General features: G+C 36.4%; 1 protein-coding gene across 4 annotated transcripts in view; it reads right to left on the bottom strand.

The window, feature by feature from the left end:
• GRM8 (glutamate metabotropic receptor 8) overlaps positions 1–25,143 on the bottom strand; it is a 688,454-nt gene that overhangs the window by 72,255 nt on the left and 591,056 nt on the right. For all 4 annotated transcript variants that reach the window (XM_081148115.1, XM_081148114.1, XM_081148113.1 and 1 more), the window contains exon 9: positions 6,824–7,759. In XM_081148115.1, coding sequence (XP_081004241.1) covers positions 6,824–7,759 — 936 coding nt within the window. The remainder of the gene's footprint in view (positions 1–6,823; positions 7,760–25,143) is intronic.

Raw genomic sequence — 25,143 nt, 5'->3', positions numbered from 1 at the left:
CAACCCACATCTTGAACCAAAAGCCAGACTAAGTTTTTCACATATGTCTTTTAGTGAAGCAAATAAATATGCCTTAAATTTATTTTAATAGCCTAGAATTTATACTAAATTTTTGTTAAATATTTTTCTACACTTTGGGGTGAGTGGTACTAACTAACCCATGTGAAACTGCATTTAGAGATTTTTAAAAGTTTCCCAGCATAAAAATGAGTTTTGGTAACAGCCAAAAGAAACTATTTTCTTGCAATCTGTTCTTGCTGGCACCCTGTATGCTGCATCTATTGAATCACGGAAAATGCAATTTGAACTTATATAAGGAAATTAGTCACTGCATTCTCTACAACCTACAGTCTGGGTGTCATTAAGGTTCTTTCTACATAGGAAAAATAAGTCTATTTGTATGACATTCTCCTAAACATTTTGAAATAAAGTCATGGTCATTACTGATTCTGAAAATATTCCTGTTTTAATCTTAATCAAATCTAATATTCTAACATTTTCAATCATATTAAGAAAGTTAAACCATTTAGATGAGTTATGTTAATTCCAGGACTAAGTTCCCAGCTTGACTAATTGTCTAGTTGATTAAATTATTATAATTTAGGCATAAAAAATTAAAACTCTGTGAACTCAATTTCAATTTTAAAAAGATGGGTGTGTAAATACCACAATCTCACTAACCATCAAATGTTTAATTTAAGTAGTCCAAGGCCTCACAGGGACATCAGAGCCCCAAAATGAAGGATCATGGAATCTAAGCAAAGTTCATTGAGCAAATATTGTTTTGTGTTCTCAAATACGATATTCATCCTCCATAAGAATTTCCCTAACTGTGTAAGTTGGTAATTTCCTATAGTGGTAATACACAGCACAACTGGAAGCAAAGTAGTAAGTCTAGCTAAGGCAATATTCCTTGGGAGAGCTACTTAACAGGCTTGTGTTAAGAATCTTATCTCACTTTTTCTTCCATATCTTCACAAACATATCATTTTAAATGAGTAAACAAATGAGATTTGTTTTTTCCAGTTGTTTTTTCTTTTTCTTTTTTAAAATTTGTTTTTTCCCTTCCAGAGTTGATTACAACAGTCTGGTACAATGGATCTTGCCCAGACACAATCTATATCTAAGATAGTTGTGTAACTATAGTGGGACATTGTGAACCCTTCAAAAAGATCAGCTTCAAACAGCTGTAAGCTGACAAGGAAAGAAAACACTATACAGTTTACAACCATTACAAACACACAAGATGGATACTGATAATCTTTGCTACTTCCCATCATTTTAAGAAGGTAAAGAAATGTTAGGAGGCAGGTGTGGCTGGAAACTACCTCTAGTCTGATGTATCCCGAAAATTACTTCCATTGTTGTCTAGGTCATGCTGACATTCTTTCCCCAGGTTTCTTATGCTGTTCTTTTCTTATCTGGACTATTTCTTAAAGCAGGAATTCTAGTTATTGTTTTTAACTCTTGTTAGAGTTATTTGTTTTTAACTTAAATATTTCAGCAACTGCTTTCTGAGGACACTTTGATTCTTCCAGTATTTTCTGCTAAAAAGAGGAAGGCAGTTATAGGTTGCCTCAGGAAGAACTCTTTCCCTTTCTCCTACTCCTGCAGATTCCGTGTCCCTCTTTAACTGCTGTAAACTATGTAATCTACACACTCAAGAAAGCCCTTTTGTTTGCAAAAATACTTCCAGTTTGCTTCACAGACATGGTCTAAATAACCAGAGAAACTGAGGCAATTATGTGAATAAATTTGAATGTATTCAGTCATTAAACAAATGTGCTTTTGAGAACATATTTTGGCCTGACTTTATGCTAGGTGCCAAGGATAAAATGGTGAGCTAACCAAATAAGGTCTCTGACTTCATGAAATATAGCCCAATAAGAATAATAGCCAAAGTTTATTAATTGCTTATTTTGTGCTAAACAGGTTTCATAACTCATATCACGTAAAACTACTATGAGGCCTATTATACAAATACACCATAATGAGACAAGAGGAAGAGGGTTTTTGTTTGTGTTTGTTAATTTAATCTCCCTGCTCTTTCCTAGATTATATGAACTCAAATCTGTTCTAGTTTGAGAATAAGGCTGGGTGCAGGTGGCAAGCAATTGCTCTACTTTGCCTACATTCTCTCAGCTGGTTTAGCAGAGCCAAGATTTGACCCCAAAGCCTCCCACTCCAGAGCTCATGCTCCTCCTAATTCCACTCATCCATCTCTGTTTCCTTACACTTTTCTGGCCTTCCATAGTCAGATGCAGTAAAAAAACAAGGGAGGGATGACATTTTGCAAAGGGTCTAGATAATCAGATTAATTCTCCTTTGCTTTGCGTATTTTAGATAGAATTAAGGACAACTATAAAAATTCCTTTTGGGCCCGGCCAGGCGTGGCTCAGCAGTTGAGCGTCGACCTAGGATCCAGGTGATCGGGGTTCGATTGCCCGTCAGGGCACATGCCCGGGTTGTGGGCTCGATCAATGCCTCTCTCATCATTGATGTTTCTGTCTCTCTCTCTCCCTCTCCTTTCCTCTCTCTGAAATCAATAAAGATATATTAAAAAAAAAAAAAAAAAGAATTCCTTTTGGGATTTCTTCCTAAATATTTAGCAATCCTATTTCAGAATAAGTGCTAATGACAAGATTTTAAAAATAAGTGTATATAGCCCATCATTTAAATGAGAAAACTTATTTTTCAGAAAAAAATGTTGTCATGGGGATCACAATGAGATGTATATATAACATTCCCATTATGCCATAGTCTAACTTAAATCATAAATAAGCATTTATATTATTATATGATTATTGTGCAAAACATCCCAATCACTTATTGAGTAGGAATATATTCAGAATGTAGTAACATAAATGGCTCTATCTAAAGAAACTCATTCATTCAGATATGTCAGATAGACACTGCTCACCTTCTACAAATTTATAAAAGATTACATTTAAAGATGAGAGAGGAAATAAGGGGGTGGGGATGAGTAGAGGGGGGAGTCGAGATGGCTCCCAGGTCTCTGACTTTAACCTCTAGATAGCTGCTGCACAATTCATCCAGGCTGTGAATGGAAAAAGGCTGGTTGGGGACATATTAAGGTTTTGATATTGTTGAGTTTTATTTTATTTTCAATTTTGAGAGTGTTTTATTTTGATTCTATCTGACACTGTGTTTAAAGCACCATGCTCATTGGAGCTTGGCAGTGTCATAACCCTTCTCTGATAAACTCGGGTATAGGAGACCAATTAGAGATGCTAAAGTATGCATTTAAGAGATTTTTGCCATCCTATCAGCCCCTAGCCATCCCTGAGGATTCTTTTGCTGACTATTGCATTAATTACATTTTCATCTTTTGTCTTTTCAGTACAATTATGAGAGTTTGTGTAAGTCCATGTTCATGCCTCAGAATGTCCAACCTCCTATCACACCACTTTTCTATAAGAAAAGCAAGTGTATTTCTATTATGACCTAGTAGAATGAAGTAGGCACAAAGGTAATAAACAATGTCATTAAGATCCATCGGAATAAACACGATTCATCTTGATTTCAAATTCTGGAAAAAAAGGAATGTGCAGGAATCAGAAGGTGTTTCATCATTGAATGAAGACAGAGAGCTATCTGTCTTTGTGAATGCTACTAATGTCCCTTTGTAACTTGATTTCACTCAAAGGTTTTCTGTAAAATTATGCAACTAATTTTACTTTTTATTTTTACTTCTCTTATAATTTCAGAGAGACCTATGTGGCTAGCTAAGCATTCTTCTGTGGACATCACTCTAAGCAGAAAGTTTGCCCTTCCACTGCCTTCCGTGCTCTAAACTGGATGTTGTTGATGTGTAGTCACAGGATGCATAGCTTTCATCTTTGCTTTTGCATCTCAGATCGGGCTCCTCACCGTCTTCTCCTGCCCTCGAGCCTGGCCCCTTGCTGGTGCTAGCAGATGTCAGGCAGCTTGGGCTGGGAGCCAGGCTGAGCCTTGCAGGAAAGCGGACTGATGTGGGCTCAGTAGTTAGCACAATGCAGGCCACAGTGCTCAGCAAGGACCTGAGCTAATGGCTGCGTGGGCCGCCTCGCTGTTGCAGGCACTTCACGTTGGTAAAGGTGGGGTTAACTGCCTGAGCATTATAAGTGAGAACAGAGGACTGATCAGCTCTTTGGTCCTCCAAAGTCAATAAAACTGGTTTAAAGGCTTCCTTTAGAGATATGAAAGTTTTATTCACTTTTAATATATGTCAATAATTTTAGCAACGTGACAAGTAATAACTCAAACACTTTGTGCATTGTTTTGAACAACAGAGACTTTAAAAGCGTAGCAGGTAGCACATTTTAATGTGAAGTGTTGGGATGACACGTAAGTGTATTATATAAAGTACTTCAGTAGCAAAATCTCAGCTATTTATTTTATGTAATAGCTCTTGATGTAGAGCTGTTAAAACTTCAGCGATTCCAGGACTAACTAAATAATTTGAGGACTATAATGTTTTGAAAATCCCTAGAATTAGTTTCTTATTGATTTCTTTCATCTTTTCCATGTTCAATCATATAATAAAAACAAAACACATTCCAATTAACATTGTGTTATAATTTGTCTTACAATGTGCTTCTTTGACTTATTTTGATTCCACAAAGCTAAGAAATAAAAAGGAATTCTGTCTAGCCACATTCAGTCATGTCTCTACAGGGGTGGATTTATCTCCACCTATAAATATACAGGTTTTCAGACAGTCATGTAGCTCCTGCAGGCTCAGCAGCACTGGGTAGCCTCCAGCCCTGGCATGTTCATGTGTCCATTTCACCTGAAACTCTTAATATTTCTATTACTGCTCCTCGGGGGCAGCTGCAACTCTGCAGAATTTTTGTTCTGAGAGACAAAGGTTATTTATTTATTTTTTTCTGATCACCTTAAAAAAAAACCTATTAGCATGATGCATGTTTTAATTACAATGATGATATCCAATAGCTTGATGTAAGACCATGATTTTATTTATTCTAAAATTCTAGGCACTGAAGGACTTATCTGAATAGAAAATAACACCTTATCAGCATTGTATTTGCACCTCCCCACAACCTTGGAAGTCACAATGTGAAGAATTAGAATTGGCTGTAATTTATAAAATCTAAAGAAAAAGATAAAAAAGGAAAAGAAAGTTAGATGCCAGAACTCAGAAGATTTTGTTTGGTTAAATGTGTGATGTCCATAATAAAGCAAAATAAACTACGTAGGGCCCTCTCCAGATAAAACTGTCTACAAAAAACAGGCAGTTCTAGGTTCAAATACAAATACTACCTAAGCTGTTATTATTAAGTTATTAATAATTCACACAAGGCAGACATTTCCAGAATCGGAAAAATATTGTTTAACTCTGACTAGTACAACCATTAACCATATCAAAACAGACCCAATAGATTTTGAGAAACTTGCTTTCCAACTCCTACATTCTTTTCTAAGTTAAATTTACAAGTTAGATCCTAATAAATTCCCATCTGCATATGTCAAAATATAATGGTTTCCAGTTATTAGGTTTAGAGTCCCAAGCTATCTTCCTTTCTTTCCTGCCATATGCTCGGGCTTACATAAAATATTCATGGACCTCCATCAGCCGTGCAAGTCATGAAAGGTCACAGGTCCAGAACCCACAGAAGTTTGCTCTGTTCAGCAACAAGTGTGCTGAAGAACCTTTTTGTCCCAACATGGTTGCAGGCCACATTGTTCTAGTAAGGGGTGAATGCTCCTGCTAATGCGCTCTCAGTGCCCTCATTGAGAACTTTTTCTTCTGAATTAGTGGGATTTTAATGAGTCATGCATGACCTCACTTGAGACATTAGGGACTAGGGAATGTAATGGCTCCGCAATGTTTGAGTTCCTCATGACTTTTGATGATGGGAGATGGAACAACCTTGAAGTCCTCACTCTGAGAGAACTTCCTCATATGCACAAGAAGCTGAAGGGCCATCCATGGGAAAGATAGCTTTGCTTCTGCCTCTCAGGCTGGCTTGTGTCTAGCATACCACCCAAAGCCTGGAATTCTGGGCTACATTGGTTCTCTGCTTTCCTGTCCACAGAACCACATATGTCCATTTCCATGCACACTCCCTTCACATAGAGGTGTTCTTTATGTGCAGTGGTTTATGTGGAAGAGGTCAATAGCGACAAAAGAAAATTCTGTTGAGAGATTCAACTGATCTTCACCTTCTAATAGATTATAAGCTGCTTTGCATAACTGCCCATTGTTGTCTTTAATCCCCACCGTCACCTTCCACATGTGGAAAAGCAATAAAAATGGAAGCTGAGGAGAAACAGTAAGATGATTTCAGTTTCTTTTTGATAAGATTTTACTAAAAAACCTCCTTTTGTGACTAAAACCATCATCTTTATTCAGGAATAGCTTTAGCCCAGAGTCACATTAGAACCAGAAGAAAAGGCATTGGTTAGGCATCGGGATATCTCTGGGACACTCACCCCCGTGAATCATGGTTGCCCTTCCTCCCGTCCTCTTTGAATTAACATTGGGGAAATAACAGTTATGTAAGTAGATAACAGAGCTGGAAAGAGAGGCTCAGAAAGTGATGTGAGCTCTGTCAATCTCCAGCCATGCGAAGGAAGATGCATTAAAGTTTTTCATGGGAAATCAGACTCAGTCAACAAACACTCAAAGCAAAGCAACCTTGAGGGAATTATGTGTGTGTGTGTGTATTTCTGAATAAAAACAACCCAGACTGAATCATCTTGAGAGAATATAAGTGAACCCAAAAGAAAGTCAGGAGGAGCTCTTGAAGAAAAAGTTAAATCTAGAGAAAGGATCGACAAATACATTTCTTGCACTTACCTTTTCTGCAGACTGGGCTGTACCAAAAAAGATGGGAATGAACGCTAACCAAATGATGCAGGTGGTATACATGGTAAATCCGATAGGTTTGGCTTCATTGAAAGTCTCTGGAACGCCTCTCGTTTTAATGGCATAAACAGTACAAGTGACCATCAAGAGGATACTGTACCCCAGTGAACAAATGAGCGAGAGGTCAGAAATGTCACACTTGAGCACTCCCCTGGCCTTCTCCGGGTCTAGAGTCCGCTGTTCTCCATAGTCAATGATGATGTGGGGGGGGTCCACAACAAACCAGACGCACACTCCCAGAAGCTGGATGGAGATGAGGCTGAAGGTGATCACCAGCTGGGATGCTGGACTAATGAACTTGGGTGCCGTGACGGATTTCTTCCCCTGCTCAAATATTCGGTGGATTCGGTTTGTTTTGGTAAGAAGGGCTGCATAGCTGAAACACATGCCGAGTCCTAGGAAGATCCTTCGGAAGGAGCATATGACAGTATCTGGCGCTGCGATCATTAAAAAGGTGATTGAATAACAGAGGAAAATCCCTGTTAGGAGCACATAACTAAGTTCGCGTCCTGAAGCCCTCACAATAGGTGTGTCGTTATAACGGACAAAGGTCACGATCACGAAGGTGGTGGCGATGATTCCCAATATTGCAACAAACACAGGCACCACAGCCCAGGGAGAATGCCACTCGAGTTTAATGATGGGGATGAGCTGGCAGCCTGTGTGGTTAATGTTTGGTCTCTGGTCCAAAGGGCAAAGTTCACAGGAGAGCTCATCCACCTGGTAGTTGTAACCTTCACAGCGCTCACAGTGCCAGCAGCAAGGGACTCCTTTCACCGTTTTCTTCCTCTCCCCAGGCTTACAGGGCAGGCTGCAGACAGATGCCGGGTGAGTGTGTTCTCTACTGGCCCACTGCATGTCTTCCACCTGTGGGTATAAAAAATTAATGAGCCTTCTATTTTCCCCCATTTATAATATCCTAATCCTAGCTACAGGTTTGCAATAAATCACTGAATGTTGACAGTACAAATACGGTTTACCATAATAAGAGCCCAGTTTCTTTCCCTGATATTGACTTTATGAAAGTGTTAAATGAGTGGCTTCAATAAATCATTCACATCATCAACTTGATGAGTGTCATTAGTTTCCATTTACCTCCTCAATGTTGACCAATCTGACATTCATAGAAAGATTGATTGACCCAAACAGTTTTAAAGCTCAAAAACCAGCCCCATGGAAAGATTTTTTAGCACTAATCACAGGTATAAATGCCAGAATCTCTTAAACACTGGCTTAGGGTATAAACATATATATATATATATAAATGATGATCTAAGTCTTTATACTATATTTTCAGAAATTCAAACCACATTGTCAAGTTTGAAAAGATGTGGCAAAAGTAGTTGCTTTAATCTCTGACATGCCTCATGTGTTTATGGTGATAACTGTATTAATGTTTTGCCTCTGTTTAAGCTTGAAATATATTTTCCTCAGCCTTGTATTTCCACACTGTGAAAAACATCATGCTGAATAAAATAGCTAGGAGATAATGTTTCCATTGAGCAAGAATAGTCTTATAAGGTGACATAGAGCAGGGAAACTGATACAAATGAGGCAGTCCCCATTTGTGCTTAGTATCTGCTTAAAGGACTTAAAGTTCCACTTTACTTTTTTGGATTAAATCACAAAATACCTCTATTAAAATTAAAATACTATTTTTAGGTTATTCTGCCACTCAGTGATATCTTATCTTGAATTTGTTTACTACAGGTTCCGGACTGAGTTCCAAGGTGTCTGGGGTGAAGCAGGGAGTCTTCCATACCACCAAGTAATTCTGGGACACCAGCCTAGCGTCCTATAAGTCACCTCACTTCTGACACTATCTACCTGGAAATAGCATCAGATCCCACAGGTTAAGGACTTAGTCCTCAAGCTCAGTACTTGCAGAGGGCTGCCAAGTCTCCCCAAGGTGGAATACAGAATTTCAAACATCCTCTCTTGAGAAAGTAGATGCTACTTCATGTTATAAGGGCACTCAAGACTGTTATATCTACCCTGCTTGTTACCACAAAGGAAAAGCAATATATCATATCCCTGCTAATTTCTTATTAGGTTTTAATGATTTAGAAAGTCATTATATTTCCTTATAGGATCCCAGTAGGAAAGAAAAAAGTTAAATTGGAAGCTTCTCTCAAAAATATTGAGAAAAATAAAATGCTCCACTTAGTAGCTAAAGTATTGATTTTATACCATAATGGACTCATATAAGATAATAAAATACTTTTTGTGAAGGTTATATTTCAAAGCTAATTATTATAAAACCAAAATTGCATTTTGTTTGGGGCTTCTCTAGATCTATAATGTCACCATAAAAAAGGCATCAAAAATATTTCAGAAATATTAAACTTCAAGATTGGTAGAGATCTTAAAGATGAATCCTTTAGAAACAATGTTTCAGACTCTCTGCACCATCATTCCCATGCAAACTAGCTTTTGCAATGTGTTCATCTTAAAACATGCTTCAAGAAAACATCAGCATTCAAATCCAATAACCTCCTCTCAATTCATCTCATTTTTTGGAAATACTCTTTTCTTGACATCTTGAAACACTATGACTATGGTTTCTCTCCTACTTTCATTAATGCTGGTTCTCTCTCTTCTGTTTGGTTCTCTTAACTCTTCCCATGGTTCTATCCTTAATGTTTTCTGACTGTCTTTATCACACATATCTTCCATTCCCTGGTTTCAACCATCATTGCTCTACTCAATCTTGATCTTGTTACTTGCCAACGAGTACAACATTTACAATAACCTACTGATCAAGCACTGACAGAGCCAAATTATGGGCAATAAAGCTCACCATGTCTAAAAAATGTATTCATTATCTGGCCTAAGTAGTTTTCTTCTTGATATCTCTAATTTTGTTCAATTGCATTTCATACCCAGTCTTAGCCACTATTTACTCATCCATTGCTTTGTCCAGCTCTACTGAAGTCATTTATCATAATGCCATTTTTTGACCACCATAAAGGGTTTGCAGCTGGTCGTCCTTTCTCTTCTAATCCATTCTGCACATATAAATCAGGACCAGATAAAAATATAAAGATCTTTTATTTGTTTCCTTCCCTGATAGAAAATTACAGTGATTTCTCACTGATACAGAGCAAAAATAAAAATTGGTAGCCTGACTTTAAGCCCTCAAACCCTTGGCTTCAATCTGCCTTTTGAGTAGTACATAAAATGTCCATTCAAGAATTATATGCCACACTCAATTTTTGTATACATCTTTCTAAACCATATATTTTGACTTTCTTTCTTTATTTACTCCTGTTTTGTCTCTGCTTAGAATACCATCTTTCCATTTTTGGCTATAAAAATACTACTATTATTTAGTTTCTTATGTAAGGAGCTCAGATGTTGCCACTCCACGTTAATATCAAGAGCTGAACAGAATGAGAATTCAACAATGCTTCTAAGATTCCAATCAGAGGTGAAGAAACAGCGCAAATCACTGCTCCTAAGATTGGAGAGACAATAACAGTAAATAGTTTGAGTCACTGTTTACAGGGACAGAAACTTTCCAGCAGGAACCACCTAGGGAACAAGTTGCTGGGATAGGAAAATCTGAACTATAATTGCTGGAGGCTCAGTGTGAACAACTCTAAGAGGTAAAACTCCAGTAGTACTCAGTCATAGGGGATCCCATAACTTTGTGAGATTTATTTCCAGGTGCTTGACTTGGTTCTCAGTGTAAATATTAAAGAAAAATCGCCTCATGCTTCCTGCAGGGAGAGAGGAAAAGAAACCATTTTGAAATATGCCAGATCATTCTACTCTTTTTAACAATCCTGTCCAAAAGGAAACTAGTTAATGAACCTAACCTGCTAAGGTAGTATCAGACCTTCACTGACCAAAAGAAGGGGAAACACAACCCAAGCCCACTCTAGCCATTTTGTCCCACTGAAAGGAAAGGAAAAAACTGAGAACACTTGTGAAGTTCATAGTCCAGCAGAAGCATTGTCTCATTAAAAGACTGATACCTAACACAGAACTATACAACATTTCTCCTCTTCCAACACTTTAACCACTGCAATACTAACGGCCTACTTATAGCAGTTCCTTCAACCCAACATATCTAGTCCAGTTATCAGGAAAAAAAATTACCAGGTATATCAAAGTAAAAAAAATACACAGAGAACTTGAAGAGACCGAGAAGCATCAGAACGAGACAAGGCAAGGATGTTGAAATTATCAGACTGGGAATTTAAAACAGCTATGATTAATATGCTAAGAGCTTTCTAATGATTTAAAAGGACAGTATGCAACAACAGATGGGCAATGTAAGCAGAGAGATGAAAATCTTAGGGAGGGACTAAAAAATGCTACAGATGAAAAACATTATAACAGAAATGAAGAATACTTTTGATGGACTTGAAGACTGAACATGATAGGAAAAATTGCTGAGTTTAAGGATGCCATTATGCATATGAAAAGCAAAGAGAACAAACACTGACAAAAAAATAACAGATTATCCAAGGACAGTGGGACAACTATAAAAAGTGTAATATATGCATATGAGGATAGTGTAAAGGGCTTCTGGGAAAACATCAAGCATAACAACATCCACATCATAGGGGTAACAGAAGGAAAAGAAAGAGAGTGAGAGGTTGAAAACCTATTTGAAGAAATAATGACTGGAAAATTCCCTATCCTGGTAAAGGAGATAGACATACAAGTCCAGAAAGTACAAAGAGTCTAAAGCAAGATGAACCCAAGGAGGCCCACATCAAGGCATATCATAACTAAAATGACAAAGGTTAAAGATAAAGAGAAGGCCTTAAAAGCAGCAAGAGAAAAGCAGTTAGTTACCTACAATGGAGTTCCCATAAGACTGTCAGCTGATTTCTCAACAGAAACTTTGCAGGCCAGAAGGGAGTGCCATGAAATATTCAAAGTGATAAAAAATAAGGACTTACAACCAAGATTTCTATACAGTAAGGGTATCATTTAAAATCAAGGAAAAAATAAAGAGCTTTCCAGACAAGATAAAGCTAAAGTTCATTACTACCAAACCAGTATTATAAGAAATGGCAAAAAGTCTTCTTTAAGAAGAAGAAGAAAAGATTAAAAATGTGAATAATAAAATGGCAATAAAAACATATCTATCAATAATTATTTTAAATGTAAATGGGTTAAATGTTCCAATCAAAAGACATAGAGTGGCTGAATGGATAAGAAAACAAGACCCATATATATGCTATTTACAAGACACTCACTTCAGATCAAAAGACACACACAGACTGAAAGTAAAGAAATGAAAAAAGATATTTCATGCAAATAGAAATGGAAAAAAGGTGGGGTACAGCAAAGTATTTATAGATTTAACATGTGTTGCAGCATATCTCTAGTAGTAATCGAGGTTTACTGTTTTTCTATAAACACTTATTTTAAAAGCTACTGAAGAGTTGTTTGGTTTTCTAAATAATTTATGCTTTTTCTAAATAACTTATACTTATTCCTTGTACCATTGTTATTAAATGATGTGTATTATGGCCCAGTGTTTTACTGTAGCTAGTTGCCATCATGCTGTTTTCCAGGAATGCTTTAGGGGGCAGCAGCATTGCCCTGGAGCTGGGAGACATTCCTGAGGGACTAGTTTTAATCTGAGCATGTGTAGGTGCATGTTGTGATTTTGAGGGGTAGTAACCTATCCAAAGGTTCTTGGCATTTATGACTGATAATCTGCTTCTGTTAGGGCCTTAAAAGTTTTTTAAAATTCCAATGAATTAATTGTACAGCACATGTGATTACAGTCCAAGAGTCTTTAATGCCTGACATAACATTTTTCAAAATACCTGTTGCTTAATATAACAAAACAAAGCAGCAAAACCACAAAGTATCTTGCCTTAAAATCACCCCCTTCATTGAAGGCTTTGAGGACAGTGTGAGTTAAAGTTCCAAAAATGATTAGACAAAGCAGCCTCCCAGGTTTCTGGAGACATTACTCACTACAGCTTGCCCTCAACTCCCTTCTCTTGGCCTTTAGATCTCTGGTGTGAGTCAGAAGCCCCTTACTCCCTTAGTGCAAAGCCTTTGGTTATATGCTTTCCACCTGATTGTAAGTTTTTTTGATGATGGCTCTTTATCACAATGAATTTTTTTAAACTCTTTGACTGTTCTTTAAATTCAATGTCATTACATTCCATCAGAGAATTAATAAAGAAATATACTTTAATTAAAAAAATAAGATACACTGCCTTTGCAATGGCATTGTGTTGTTTGAAAGTAGACTTGGATTAGTTGTAAATGTGCATTGAAAACTCTTAGGGACACCACTGAAAAAAGTAACAATAGAAGGGTGATGATATGCTAAGAAAGGAGAGAAAATGGAATCATAAAAGGCTCAATTAAAACCACAAAAGGCAGAAAAAGAGTGGAAGGCAAAAATAAGAACAGAGAACAGGGCAACAAATAGAAAATAGTAACACATATGGTATATATTAATCCAACTATATCAATTATCATTTTGAGTATCAATGGTATATGTGCATCAATTAAAAGACAGCCATTGTCAGAGTGGATTAAAAATAAGACCTAACTATATTTTTTCTACAAGAAACCTACTTTATTTTATTTTATTTTATTTTATTTTATTATTTTTAAAAATATATCTTTATTGATTTCATAGAGAGGAAGGGAGAGGGAGAGAAAGAAACATCAATGATGAGAGAGTCATTGATCCGCTACCTCCTGCATGCTCCCAACTGGGGATGGAGCCTGCAACCCGGGCATGTGCCCTGACCAGGAATTGAACCCGGATCTCCTGGATCCTAGGTTGACGCTCAACCGCTGAGCCATGCCCAGCTGGGCAAGAAACCTACTTTAAATATAACGACACGTGAGATGAAAAGTAAAAGGATGGAGAAAAATATGCTATATTAACACTAATCAAAAAAAGAAAGCAGGAGTAGCTATATTAATTTCAGGCAGAGCAGACTTGAAAGCAAGGAAAATTATCTGGGATAAAGAAAGTAATTATATAATGATAAAACGGCCATTTCTCCAACAAGAAATAACAGTTCTTAATGTATATGAGACTAACAACAGAGCGTAAAACTATGTGAGGCAGAAACTGATAGAACTGCAAGGAGAAATAGATGAATCCACTACTATAGTTGGAGGCTTCAACAACCCACTATTAGAAATGAACAGATGCAGCAGACAGAAAATCAGTAAGGACATAGTAAAACTCAATGACACCATAAATCCACTCGATATAATGGAGATCTATAGACTACCTTATGCAACATTAGGAGAATGCACAATTTTCTCAGGTTCACGTGTCACATTCACCAAGAGAGACCACATTCTGGGCCATAAATACACCTTAACAAATTTAAAAGAATAGAAACCATACAATGTCTGCTTTCAGACTACTATGGAATTAAATTGGAAATCAATAACAGACAGATAACTGGAAAATTGTAAAAAGCACGGATATTAAACAACAGACTTCTTAATAACACGTGGGTAAAAAAGAAATCTGAAGAAAAATTAAATAATATTTTGAAATAAATGAATGAAAACACAGGTTATCAAAATTTGTGACATGCAGCAGAAACTGCTTCTAGGAAAATTTTTAGCATGTTTAAAAATAAGAAAGATCTAAAATTAACTATCTAATTTCCATCTTAGGTAATTAGAAAAAAATATTTATGTGGCATAGAAAACAAAAACCAGCAAAGAAACAACCAAACTCAGATGCAGACGCCAGAATGAGGATACTAGGGAGGAAGGCTGGTTGGGTGAGAATGAAGAGGGTAGACGGGGTCAAATACATGCTGATGGAGGGAGACTAGAATTTGGGTGGTGAGCGCACAATGAAGTATATGGATGTTGCATTATAAAGAATACCTGAAGCTTGTGTAATGTTAGTAACCAATGTTACCCCAATAAATTTAATTAAAATAACAAAAAATTGAAATAAAAATTAAATTAAAATTCAAAAGACCAAATTAAATTCAAAGTAAGCAGAATAAAGTCAATGATAAGAATTAGAATAGAAATTAATAAAATTGAAAACAGGAAATCAACAGAGAAAAATCAATAAAATCAAAAGATTCTTTAATAAGATTAATCAAATTTATAATTATCTAGCCAGGATAATTAAGGAAAAAAAAGAAAAGATGGGACACAAATCACTATCAGTATTGAAAGAGGGACATCACTACAGATTTGGTGAACATTCAAAGGATAATAAAGGACTACTAAGAACAATTCTAGGCTCATCCATCTGATAACCTAGGTGAAATGGATTGATTCCCTGGAAGACACAATGTGATAATAATCACACTAAAAGAAAGAATCTGAATAGGACGACATCTATCAAAGAAACTGAATTAATAATTGATAACTGCCCCAAACAGAAAGCACCAGTCCCAAAGGCTTTACTTTAAATTCTACAAAACATTTCAGGAAGAGTCTATTTAAGAGTTCAGATGCATGGAGAACATTTAACTCATTCTATGAGATCAGAATTACTCTGATACCAAAACCAGACAAGACATTACATGAAAACTACAGACCAGCATCTGTCATGAACATATATGCAAAAATCCTCAACAAAGTATTAACCAAAAGACCCAAAATCGCCAACATAACATTAAAGAAGAACAAAGTTGGAGGACTGACACTAACTGGCTTTAAGACTTAACATAATGCTACAGTAATCAAGACAGTAAAGTACTGCTGAAAGAACAGACATCAGTGGAACAGAAAGCGAGCTCAGAAATAGACCCACGTAAATATAGCCAACTGATTGTTGACAAAGAGGAAAGGCAACTCAATGGAGCATAGATAGTTTTTTCAAAAAAATAGGGTTGAAACAACTGGACATCCACATGCCCCTCCACCCCCCCCCCAAAAAATCAATACATAGACCTTATACCTGTCACAAAAAAATTAACTCAAATGGGTCATAGTCCTAAAAGTAAAATACAAAACTATAAAATTTCTAAAATAGATAAGCTAGATTTCATGAAAATTTTTTTTTTAAATCTCTGTGAAAGACAGTGTCAATAGAATAAAAAGACAAGCCATAGACTGGGAGGAAATACCTGCAAATGATACATCTAATAAAGTACTATTATCCAAAATATACAAAGAATTCTTAAAACTCAATAAGTAAACATATAACCCAATCAAGAAATGGGCCAGAGACCTTAAAGGACACCTCATCAAAGAAGATATACACAGGGCAAATAAGTATGTGAAACTATGCTCCACATCATGTCATCATGGAAATGCAAATTAAAACAGAATGAGATACCTCTACACAGCTGTTAAAATGGTCAAAATCTGGAATTTTAAGGACAGCAAATGCTGGCGAGGATGTGGAGCAACAGGAACTCTCATTCAATACTGCAAAATGCTACAGCAACTTTGGAAGACAGTCTGGAGATCTCTTACTAAACTAAACGCACTCCTACCGTATGATCCAACAATTGCGCTCCTTGGCATTTACCCAAAGGAGCTGAAAACTTATGTCCACCCAAAAACCTGCATATGAGTGTTTATAGCAGCTTTTTCCATAACTGCTAGAATGCAGAAGCAACCAAGATATCCCTCAGGGGTTAAATGGATAAACAGACTGTGGTGCATCCAGACAGTGGAATATTATTTGGCATGAAAAACAAATGAGCTACGAACATGTGAAAAGACATGCAGGGAACTTAAATGTATATTCCTAAGTGAAAGAAGGCAATCTGAAAAGGCTACGTAATTCCAGCTATCTAGCATTCTGGAAAAAGCAAACTATGGGCACAGGAAGAACATCAGTGGCTGCCAGGGAGTGGGCAGGAGCACAAAGGATTTTAGGGCAGTGAAAATACTCTGTAGAATATTACAATGGTGGATATATGTCATACATTTGTCCAGACTCATAGAATGCACAACACCAAGAGTGAACTCTAAGGTAAACTAAGGACTTGGGGTGATTATGACATATCAAAGTAGGTTTATCAGTTGTAGCAGTGTCCCACTCCAGTGGGGGTTATGACAATGGCAGAGGCTATGCATGTGGGGGTTAGGGGGTAGAAGGGAAATCTCTGTATCTACCTTTCAATGTGCTGTGAACCTGAACTACTCTAAAAAGGTCTTTAAAAAATAATACTACTCCTTTAACAATGATTTCAAATGCCTACTCCATTCACTTGAACCATAAGTGGTCTATCCCTCCTCTCACCACATAAAACTTTGTTTATACTTGTATATATTTTGTTTATTCATACAATGTTGTATAATGTATTTTATGTATGTTATATAAATGCTTATGATAATTTTATTATGCTTATAAATTATAGTTAACTCTTTTAATGGCTTTTAATATCCTTTATGTCAGTATCTAGCATAAAATGGGCCTTAAATATGCCTTATACTTTGGATCCATTAGGCATTATTTAAACTACCATTCCACACAAAAATGGGCACTAATGATATTTTAAATGTAAAATCTTAAAATAATCTAATGTAACTCCAAGTTTTATAGGCATCAGGGAATAAAAGTATAAATTTAATAAAGCAAACATGCTTTACACAACAATACTTCAAAACTTGAAGCCTATAGACTTCTTCTTCATCACACAAACTTTCCAGTTAACCTCACTCTGAAATGTAAAAGAAAATGTGTAATGACCACATTCCTGAGTACTTACTATATGCCAGTTTTTGTTCAAAGCATTTTAGCTGACTGCATATATATAAAAATTGTTGTTGGTTTGGTTTACATTTAAATATGAAAATATGTCTGTTTTTATGTCATTATAATTTTTTAGTTTCCAATAATCAAATCATCCTACACAGCTTAAAAGCCACATTTTACCTGGGTATTTTTAAAATTTCTATCTTTAAATCCACATTAAGGTTTGGAATCAGATCAGTATAGAAATCTCTGTTTTATAACTTACTAAATGTATTGATTTGACCTTCAGTTTCCCCACCTGTGAAAACAGGTCACTGATATTTTACTTTAAGCGATTTGTTTTGAGGATTGAATGGGTGAATCCATACACAAGTCCTAGGGCAGGGGGAGTCTAATAAGCACAATGGGCAGCAGCCCACCACCATCAACCTGCCCCCACCCTGCACCTACTTGCTCCTTGCTCTGCCTGTCATTGTGGCTGCTGTTTCCTCTAAAAAATCTTTTTGTCATTTCAAAACTGGATACAGAATATTAAAATGTCAGCTTTGTTACCTGTGTTCCCTGACACAATATTTTCTTTGACCAAAAGAAATTCTGAAAAGTGACTTTATCATATGAATGAATCTCAATGAAATATTTTGCTTTCGTATGGATTAGAATGTGTCTCTATCTCCCAAAGTATTGACAGGAACTCTAATATGTCCAGTCCAGCCTAGTATTCTGAACTCAAGTCAAATATTAAGCAATTAAAGATTTACCCAATTGTATTAATTACAATACGAAATATGACTCCATTGCATTCCAGCTCACAATGTCTTACCATCTCCAGAGGTTTGTTAGGTGATAATGTTAGTGAAACTGCACACATGTAACTATGGGTATAGCTTGAAAGCAAACCAATGGTAGTTTATCAATCAAAATATAAAAGTACATGCAGAGTTAAGATAAAAGCTTAATGCATTTTGGATTGCCAATGGCAGGGCAGCTGGTTTCATTACTCACCAAAGAACAGATGATGTAAATAGGCATTACCTCCCTGCTTCCAAATATCATGGTTCTCTTTTGTTATTGATTTTCCCCCCAATTTCAAAGCCTATGTTCCACATGCACATATATAATAATTTATCAGTTTTATACTTCTTGAAGCATACTGTATATCAAATCTTTCTCAAGTAAGTAAGATTTAAAATGAGTTGAAATAAATAGAGCTTTCTCAGAATGCTTAAGTTTTTGGTTTCAATTTGAAGGGATAGAGAGTTGCATTTTTGCAATGATTAAATGTATGAGTGCAGACATAAGAATATCAAAAAGTTTGTAGATTAAAATGAAAACATGTGAAGTTAAGTTTTGGAGAAACCACCAAAAATAAATCAAATAAAAGAGTGGCATGGAAGAACAGAACAAGAAAAAACCCAAAGCACGTTGGTCTGACATAAGCAAGAAATAGATTTCCTCTTTTAAGAGGAAATCAGAAATAGAAAGGATAGTTAATTAAAATTACCTCATAAGTCTTTAGAAGTAGTATTTTATTTGTTTCTTTTCTGCTTCTTTTTTAGTTTTCCTCTTTATTATTATATGCCTTATTTTCTAAGGCACTATATTATATAATTTTGTTTGAAAAGTTTAAAAAAATCACATGGTTAACATTTGACATCCTCAAAGGACACTCTATTTCTTATTTGAGGAATAGTAGGATAAATGCAAGAATAAAATATTTGTGGAGATAGATGACTCGTTTTTAGAAGAGTATCATAGCAATGAAGAATGTATTGCCTGTAACGCAAAATGAAGGGGTGAGAGCAGTTAGAATAAATTATGACCTCACAACTCAAAGAAACACTTAAAGACAAAACAAATACAAAGAACATACAATTATTTATAACAGAAACAGCAATAGAACAGACCAGATGCAATTTATCTTCTTAATAGACTCACGGATGCTTAATCTGGTCCATGGGACTAGAGCAGAGTAAGGCACAATTTATAGCCTAATCCCACGACACTGTCAAGTTGCAAACAAGGTGCCCACAGCTAGATGTGAAGAGGCAAAGTATGCGAATAAGGAAAGGAGCTCCGGAGGCATTGCTCAGGCCTGGAGGCTGCCGTCACAGCCTGGGTGGAGGGCCAGGCCGAGTCCAGCAGGAGCTGGCTGGACTTACCTGGCCTCCCTGCCACCAGTCCCTGCAGCCCTGGACACAGCCGTGAGGCAGGATCCCACCCTTGGCGCACAGAAACCACACTGGAGGACTCTATCCATTCATTGTGGCAAGTGAGTAATTATCACAAACACCAGCACTGGCTACACTTGCTGATGCCATCTTATTGCCAACTGCTCAATCAATGGATTGTTTGTAATAATTGTTTTTCTAATTATTATTATTATAATTGATTGTTACATTACATTGAAGGAAAATAATTCGTTATGATGGTTTCTGATATCTGACACTTGAGGTCATTAAAGGAAGACCCTACTAGCATTTTGTTACTGCTGTTCAGCTTTTATAGCTTTATTTTGTTTTTGTGTTTGGTGTTTGTTTATTTGTACAGCCTCAAATACCCAGATACTTTGTTCCTCCTAGAGTAAAATAAAGGTGGAATGTAGACGCTCTCAGAATGAATTCCACTTTGAACACTAGATTGGAGTCTTCTCTGCTTAAAATTTGGCCATGCCACGAAAAGCAATTTGATTTGCTGTAAAAGGACATGCTAAGGAGAAGCCATATCTCAGATTACTAAAATAACATACAATGGCTCTGACTACAAAGCACCAAACACATCCAGTTGAAAATTAAACATACTCTCATCTCCAAAATGTTTTAAAAAAAACCCCACCAACCAGCTTTTTTTCCATTAGTTTCCCAAATAATAAATTATTTGGAGGTTAGATACATAGAATTGGCAAAATATCCCACTTTGCTAAAGTTAGTTGAATAAAAGATAAAGCATTTTTATCCATGAAATAAAATTACTCATGAGAGCAGAGGCATGTTTGAATAATTCCAGTTCTCAAAGTAGTGAGGCAAGTGGTTAAAAACAAAGTATTTTTTGTGGTTTTCAGATTGGCACCTCTATTGTAAAGCTTCAGAATGGGGCTGTGGATGACAATGTAGCTGAAGCTACAATGGAGAAACAGTTCTCTTTTTAAAAAGGTACATGCTTTTATAAATTTTAGTCAGAAACCTTTCCTCATTTTCAGAGGGAGCCTCCAGTCTTGCAAACATCAATCATGGTTGATACTATTAAAAAAGAGATACAAAGAAAAAACTCTAAATATAATGTGTTTTTTGTTCCAAAAGTGTGTTTTGCCTTTAAAGAGAGTGTTAGTTCCATTGCATTGTCCTTAGTTTTTCGCTCTAGTCAGGTAGAGATGCCAGGCTTCTTCATCAGTGCCTTGAGTTTATTTAGAATCCATGAAGATACATGAGAAAATATGGACATGACCATAAGTCTTTTTGAAGAGAGGAGTTAGAGGATAGCATAAAGAAGAAATATAATAAAAAAGATATAATAGAGCCCTGATAAATGAGCTGCCTGCAGGGTGGCCGCTCCCTAAAGGGATCAGGGATCTTCTGTGACATTGGAACAGTTTCCTGACAGGCTGGAAGCATAGTAGGCCTCAGCAGTGCCTCACTGGTCATCTTTTCCTCATTAGGACATTTTAAAGAAAAGAATTTTGACATCTTGTGACAGAGCCAAGGCAGCTGCATTAGGGTGAGACCGGGCAATGTTCAGGATCTGGTGCCACAAATATAGCAAATACATAGAAAATCTAACACTCGCCTGTGACAAACCCAGGCTCAGACGCCCTGTTGCCACCTCCATGAAGAGAGACCGGTGCTGATGCAAGGCACTCTTACATGCATTTGCTAGAGCAAATCATGGTGTGTAAGGGTTATGAGCAATGAGCACAAGGAAATGGGCTGTAGATAGCTGGAAAGGCAAAATAAGTCCCCTACTGACCTCAAAGGACGTGTCAGCTACGAGTAATTTCAACACCAGTTGAAGAGTTTCAACTTTAACAAGACTGAAACCCCATGTCAATTACTGTCACGCTGGATAATTCTTGAACGGATCAGAAGGTCTTGTTGTGCTTCAATGCCATTTGAGTTCCTTCTAAAATGCCATTTAAATGGCTTAACAACTTATAATGAGACAAGAGAGGGAGGAAATATGTTTAGAATCAGAACTGAAAATTGCTCAATTGGTTTGGTGAATTCTCCCAACTGTACATGAAGATTTGAGGGTACTTTGGAACTTCCAGGGCCCCACATGGTATGAATGTAAACCATTATTTTAAATTGGAACTGAAAATTCTATTTTTTTCTTTTAGGTGGGCTCAATGTAAGAGTAGTGAGTTTAATGCTTCTGAAAGTGACATGTGCCTCCATTTGCAACTGGATATATTATATTTTCTCTTTGAAACTCACTTCAATCACTCTCCAGTCTTGAATAGCAGCATTTGTAATTGTGTCAACAGACACGATCTTTTTATGATCTGAGAAAGCTGGAGCGACAAATGCATTGCCACTTGAAATCTAACCCAAACATAGGGAGCTGCATTGTCAGAAAGGAAGGATAATCTGTACTTTATATCAGCAACGACACTTACATCCTGCACTGCCTTTGCTTCATTTTTTAAAGGCATGACTGAACTTCTTTTTCAGATGAAAGAACATAAAAATGTTGGGCAGTGAAGTTTTCAAACCGGTATAAATTTTGCTCTATATTCGTGATTATATAAGTCATTAATTTTTAACTAGAAGTCAAGTTAGAAGCAAGGCTTCTAATTATAATGAATTGCTAATATTCCATCTGGCTTAAACAATCCAAAAATAACATTGATCTATTTAAGAGAATGCTAGAAAAGAATAGAGAAAAATTATGTAAAAATTATTGTATTCTTGCTTCATAAATTTTAGAAAGATGTTTACATCTAGAGATTTCAAACAGCTGGGCAAGTGCTTTTAGTCAGCTTTCCATTATGACTTATAAATGAGCCAATAAGTAAGTGGAAATTCTGCAGAGAGATGAAATATCCAGCAAAATACAAAAAAGCACAATGCTAAAAAAATAAAACCACAGATAAGATTTACTTGTCAAAATATGTCCTTTTTGGATAAGAACACAGCACGATGAGTAGTTAGATCTTATATAAAAATTAGATTACTTTATATAACAGGTTTCTTGAAGGAGACCAAAAATGCTATTAAGAAGTACTGCAACAATTCTATAAGTACCATTTTAAAGTATCAGCATTTTAGTTTTGAAGATAGGAATAAAAAATTCTGGGATTGATTAACTTTAAGACTAGGATGAGAGCCTTGGCCAGGTAGGTCAGTTGCTTAGAGCATTGTCCAGATATGCCACAGTTTCGGGTTCAATCCCTGGTGAGGGTACATACAAGAATTAAACAATGAATGCATAAATAAGTGGGAAAACAAATCTCTCTCTCTCTCTCTCTCTCTCTCTCTCTCTCTCTCCCCCCTTCCTCTCCCTCTGTAAAGATCAAGAAAAAGATTAAAAATAAAAAAAAAGAATAAGATGAGGGCAGCACTGTCATTCAATAAAGATACATCAAATGTATATTGACCAAGTTGACTAAATAGAAATGTTAATAAACTGCACCAATGACTGATAATCCTGTGTTTAATTTAATTATTATAGTGGCTTATGATGTAATATGAACTTCCCCAAGTTTTCTCCTTGATGTGATTTTATTGTTAGTCAAATTTTCCTCCCTGTGACACTCACTACATGATCTATCTACTGATCCCACCAGCTGTCCACACACTGGAATAGATTCCAGTTTTTTCACCTGGCCCCCATAATTACTATTATTGGCACCTCCCTTCTTGTATCTCCTTAGAAAAAAAAAATTACAAAACAAAAACTAGCCCTGCTGGGTGTGGCTCAGCAGTTGAGCATTGACCTAGGATCCAGGTGATCGGGGTTCGATTCCCAGTCAGGGCACATGCCCGGGTTGCGGGCTCGATCAATGATTCTCTCATCATTGATGTTTCTCTCTCTCTCTCCCTCTCCTTTCCTCTCTCTGAGATCAATAAAGATATATTTTAAAAAAACACACAACAAAAAACAAAAAAAACAAAAACAAAACTAATTCAGGATACTATACCCAGATGATAACATAATGTTCTGATCAACAGAATATCTGGCCTATAGATTTTCCCTCATCAAACCATGGATTATATTTCGTTGTTCTTTAAAATGGGTGTGTGAAATATAAGGCATTTTCTTTTACACTTTAAAATATCATATCCAATTGATTTAGCCTTACAAAAAGATATTTCTCAATGCCCCTAAATTTAGCAATATGACCTGAAGGTTATGTAGAAAATAAGTTAGAGATGATAAAATCATAAATTACAGAATTGGATGGGTCATTAAAAGGATTGAACTAAGGCCCAGAGAGGTAAAGTGTCTTGCTGTCCAAAGCTTTATATAGGTGTATTTGGGGTGAAACTCTTCCTATTTTCTTAAGGGCTCCTCCTCAAAGAAAGTTGATGGGGTTGAAGCTGAAGTCATCTCAAGGAAATCACACACAATAATTTGGAAACTACTTGTCAGCCATGATCACCAGCAGATGGAGCCTGACTGAATCAGAGTGAGGTCAAAGACATACGCCACTACTATAAACCTGCAGGTAGATAAGATGAACTTATCTCACCTATTGCTCCGCCTTGTCCCAGCCACCTGCAGAGAGGGGAAAATAGATGTCCAAAAAGAGAACACCCTCCCTGGAAACCACTTCCACACCCCCACACAATCTGTGACCACAACCCCTCATTCACACTTCGGTTGGCCAAAATAACAGCTCTAGCTTACAATGAGGGTAAAGGGGTAGAGCTTTGAATAAGATATGGGATGGCTATGTGCAAGGACGCTAAATTCATTTAGAGAGCCCCAAATGACCAGAAAGCTATGGAAGCTTCACTCAACTGTTCTAAAGGACAGGAAAAGGGAAATACATGATGTTTTATTTATAGGCCTTAATAAATCAAAATTATTTAATGAATCGGTTATAATAACAGTAAAGAAAAATATTTGACTGCTACTTTATATCCATTTGAGGGTCTCAAAATTAGAGTGAAGAACAAATAGAGAAGAGTGAGAAAGCAGAAAAGGAGCAAAGGAGGGACGCTTCTAACTCGGTAGCTCTTCTTGACTCAGATCTTTCCAACAAGAATCCATTACTCTGTTTAAAGTTTTGTGAATTTTTAGCACATCAAATATACTCACATTTACATTGATAGTAACCAAAAAAAAGGAGAGATATTCCAAAAAATACAATATTTCTAAATGATTCATTTTCTTAATTTTATAATTCTTTCCTATTATCATAGGTGATTCAGAACTGATGCCAATCTTAAAAGGTAGCAACTGTTAGTTACCTGATTAGCATACAAAACACAGGGTTCTCTGGTCTACCTTTCTTCACAAATCCTGCATGGCTTTCTCTCTCTGTCTCTCATCCCTCTGTGGACTATTATTTTAACTTCATATAATTGCAAATTTTACAAGATTTTCAAAATGACGGACTTTGAGGTAAAGGATTACTATCCTAAATTTATATCCCAATCATTAATCTGTTGTC

Source organism: Miniopterus schreibersii (genome assembly GCF_964146895.1).
Source record: "Miniopterus schreibersii genome assembly, chromosome: 9".
NCBI classification, from domain to species: Eukaryota; Metazoa; Chordata; class Mammalia; order Chiroptera; family Miniopteridae; genus Miniopterus; species Miniopterus schreibersii.
Note: the sequence above shows the minus strand (reverse complement) of the source record. Positions and strands in the feature narration are given on the sequence as shown.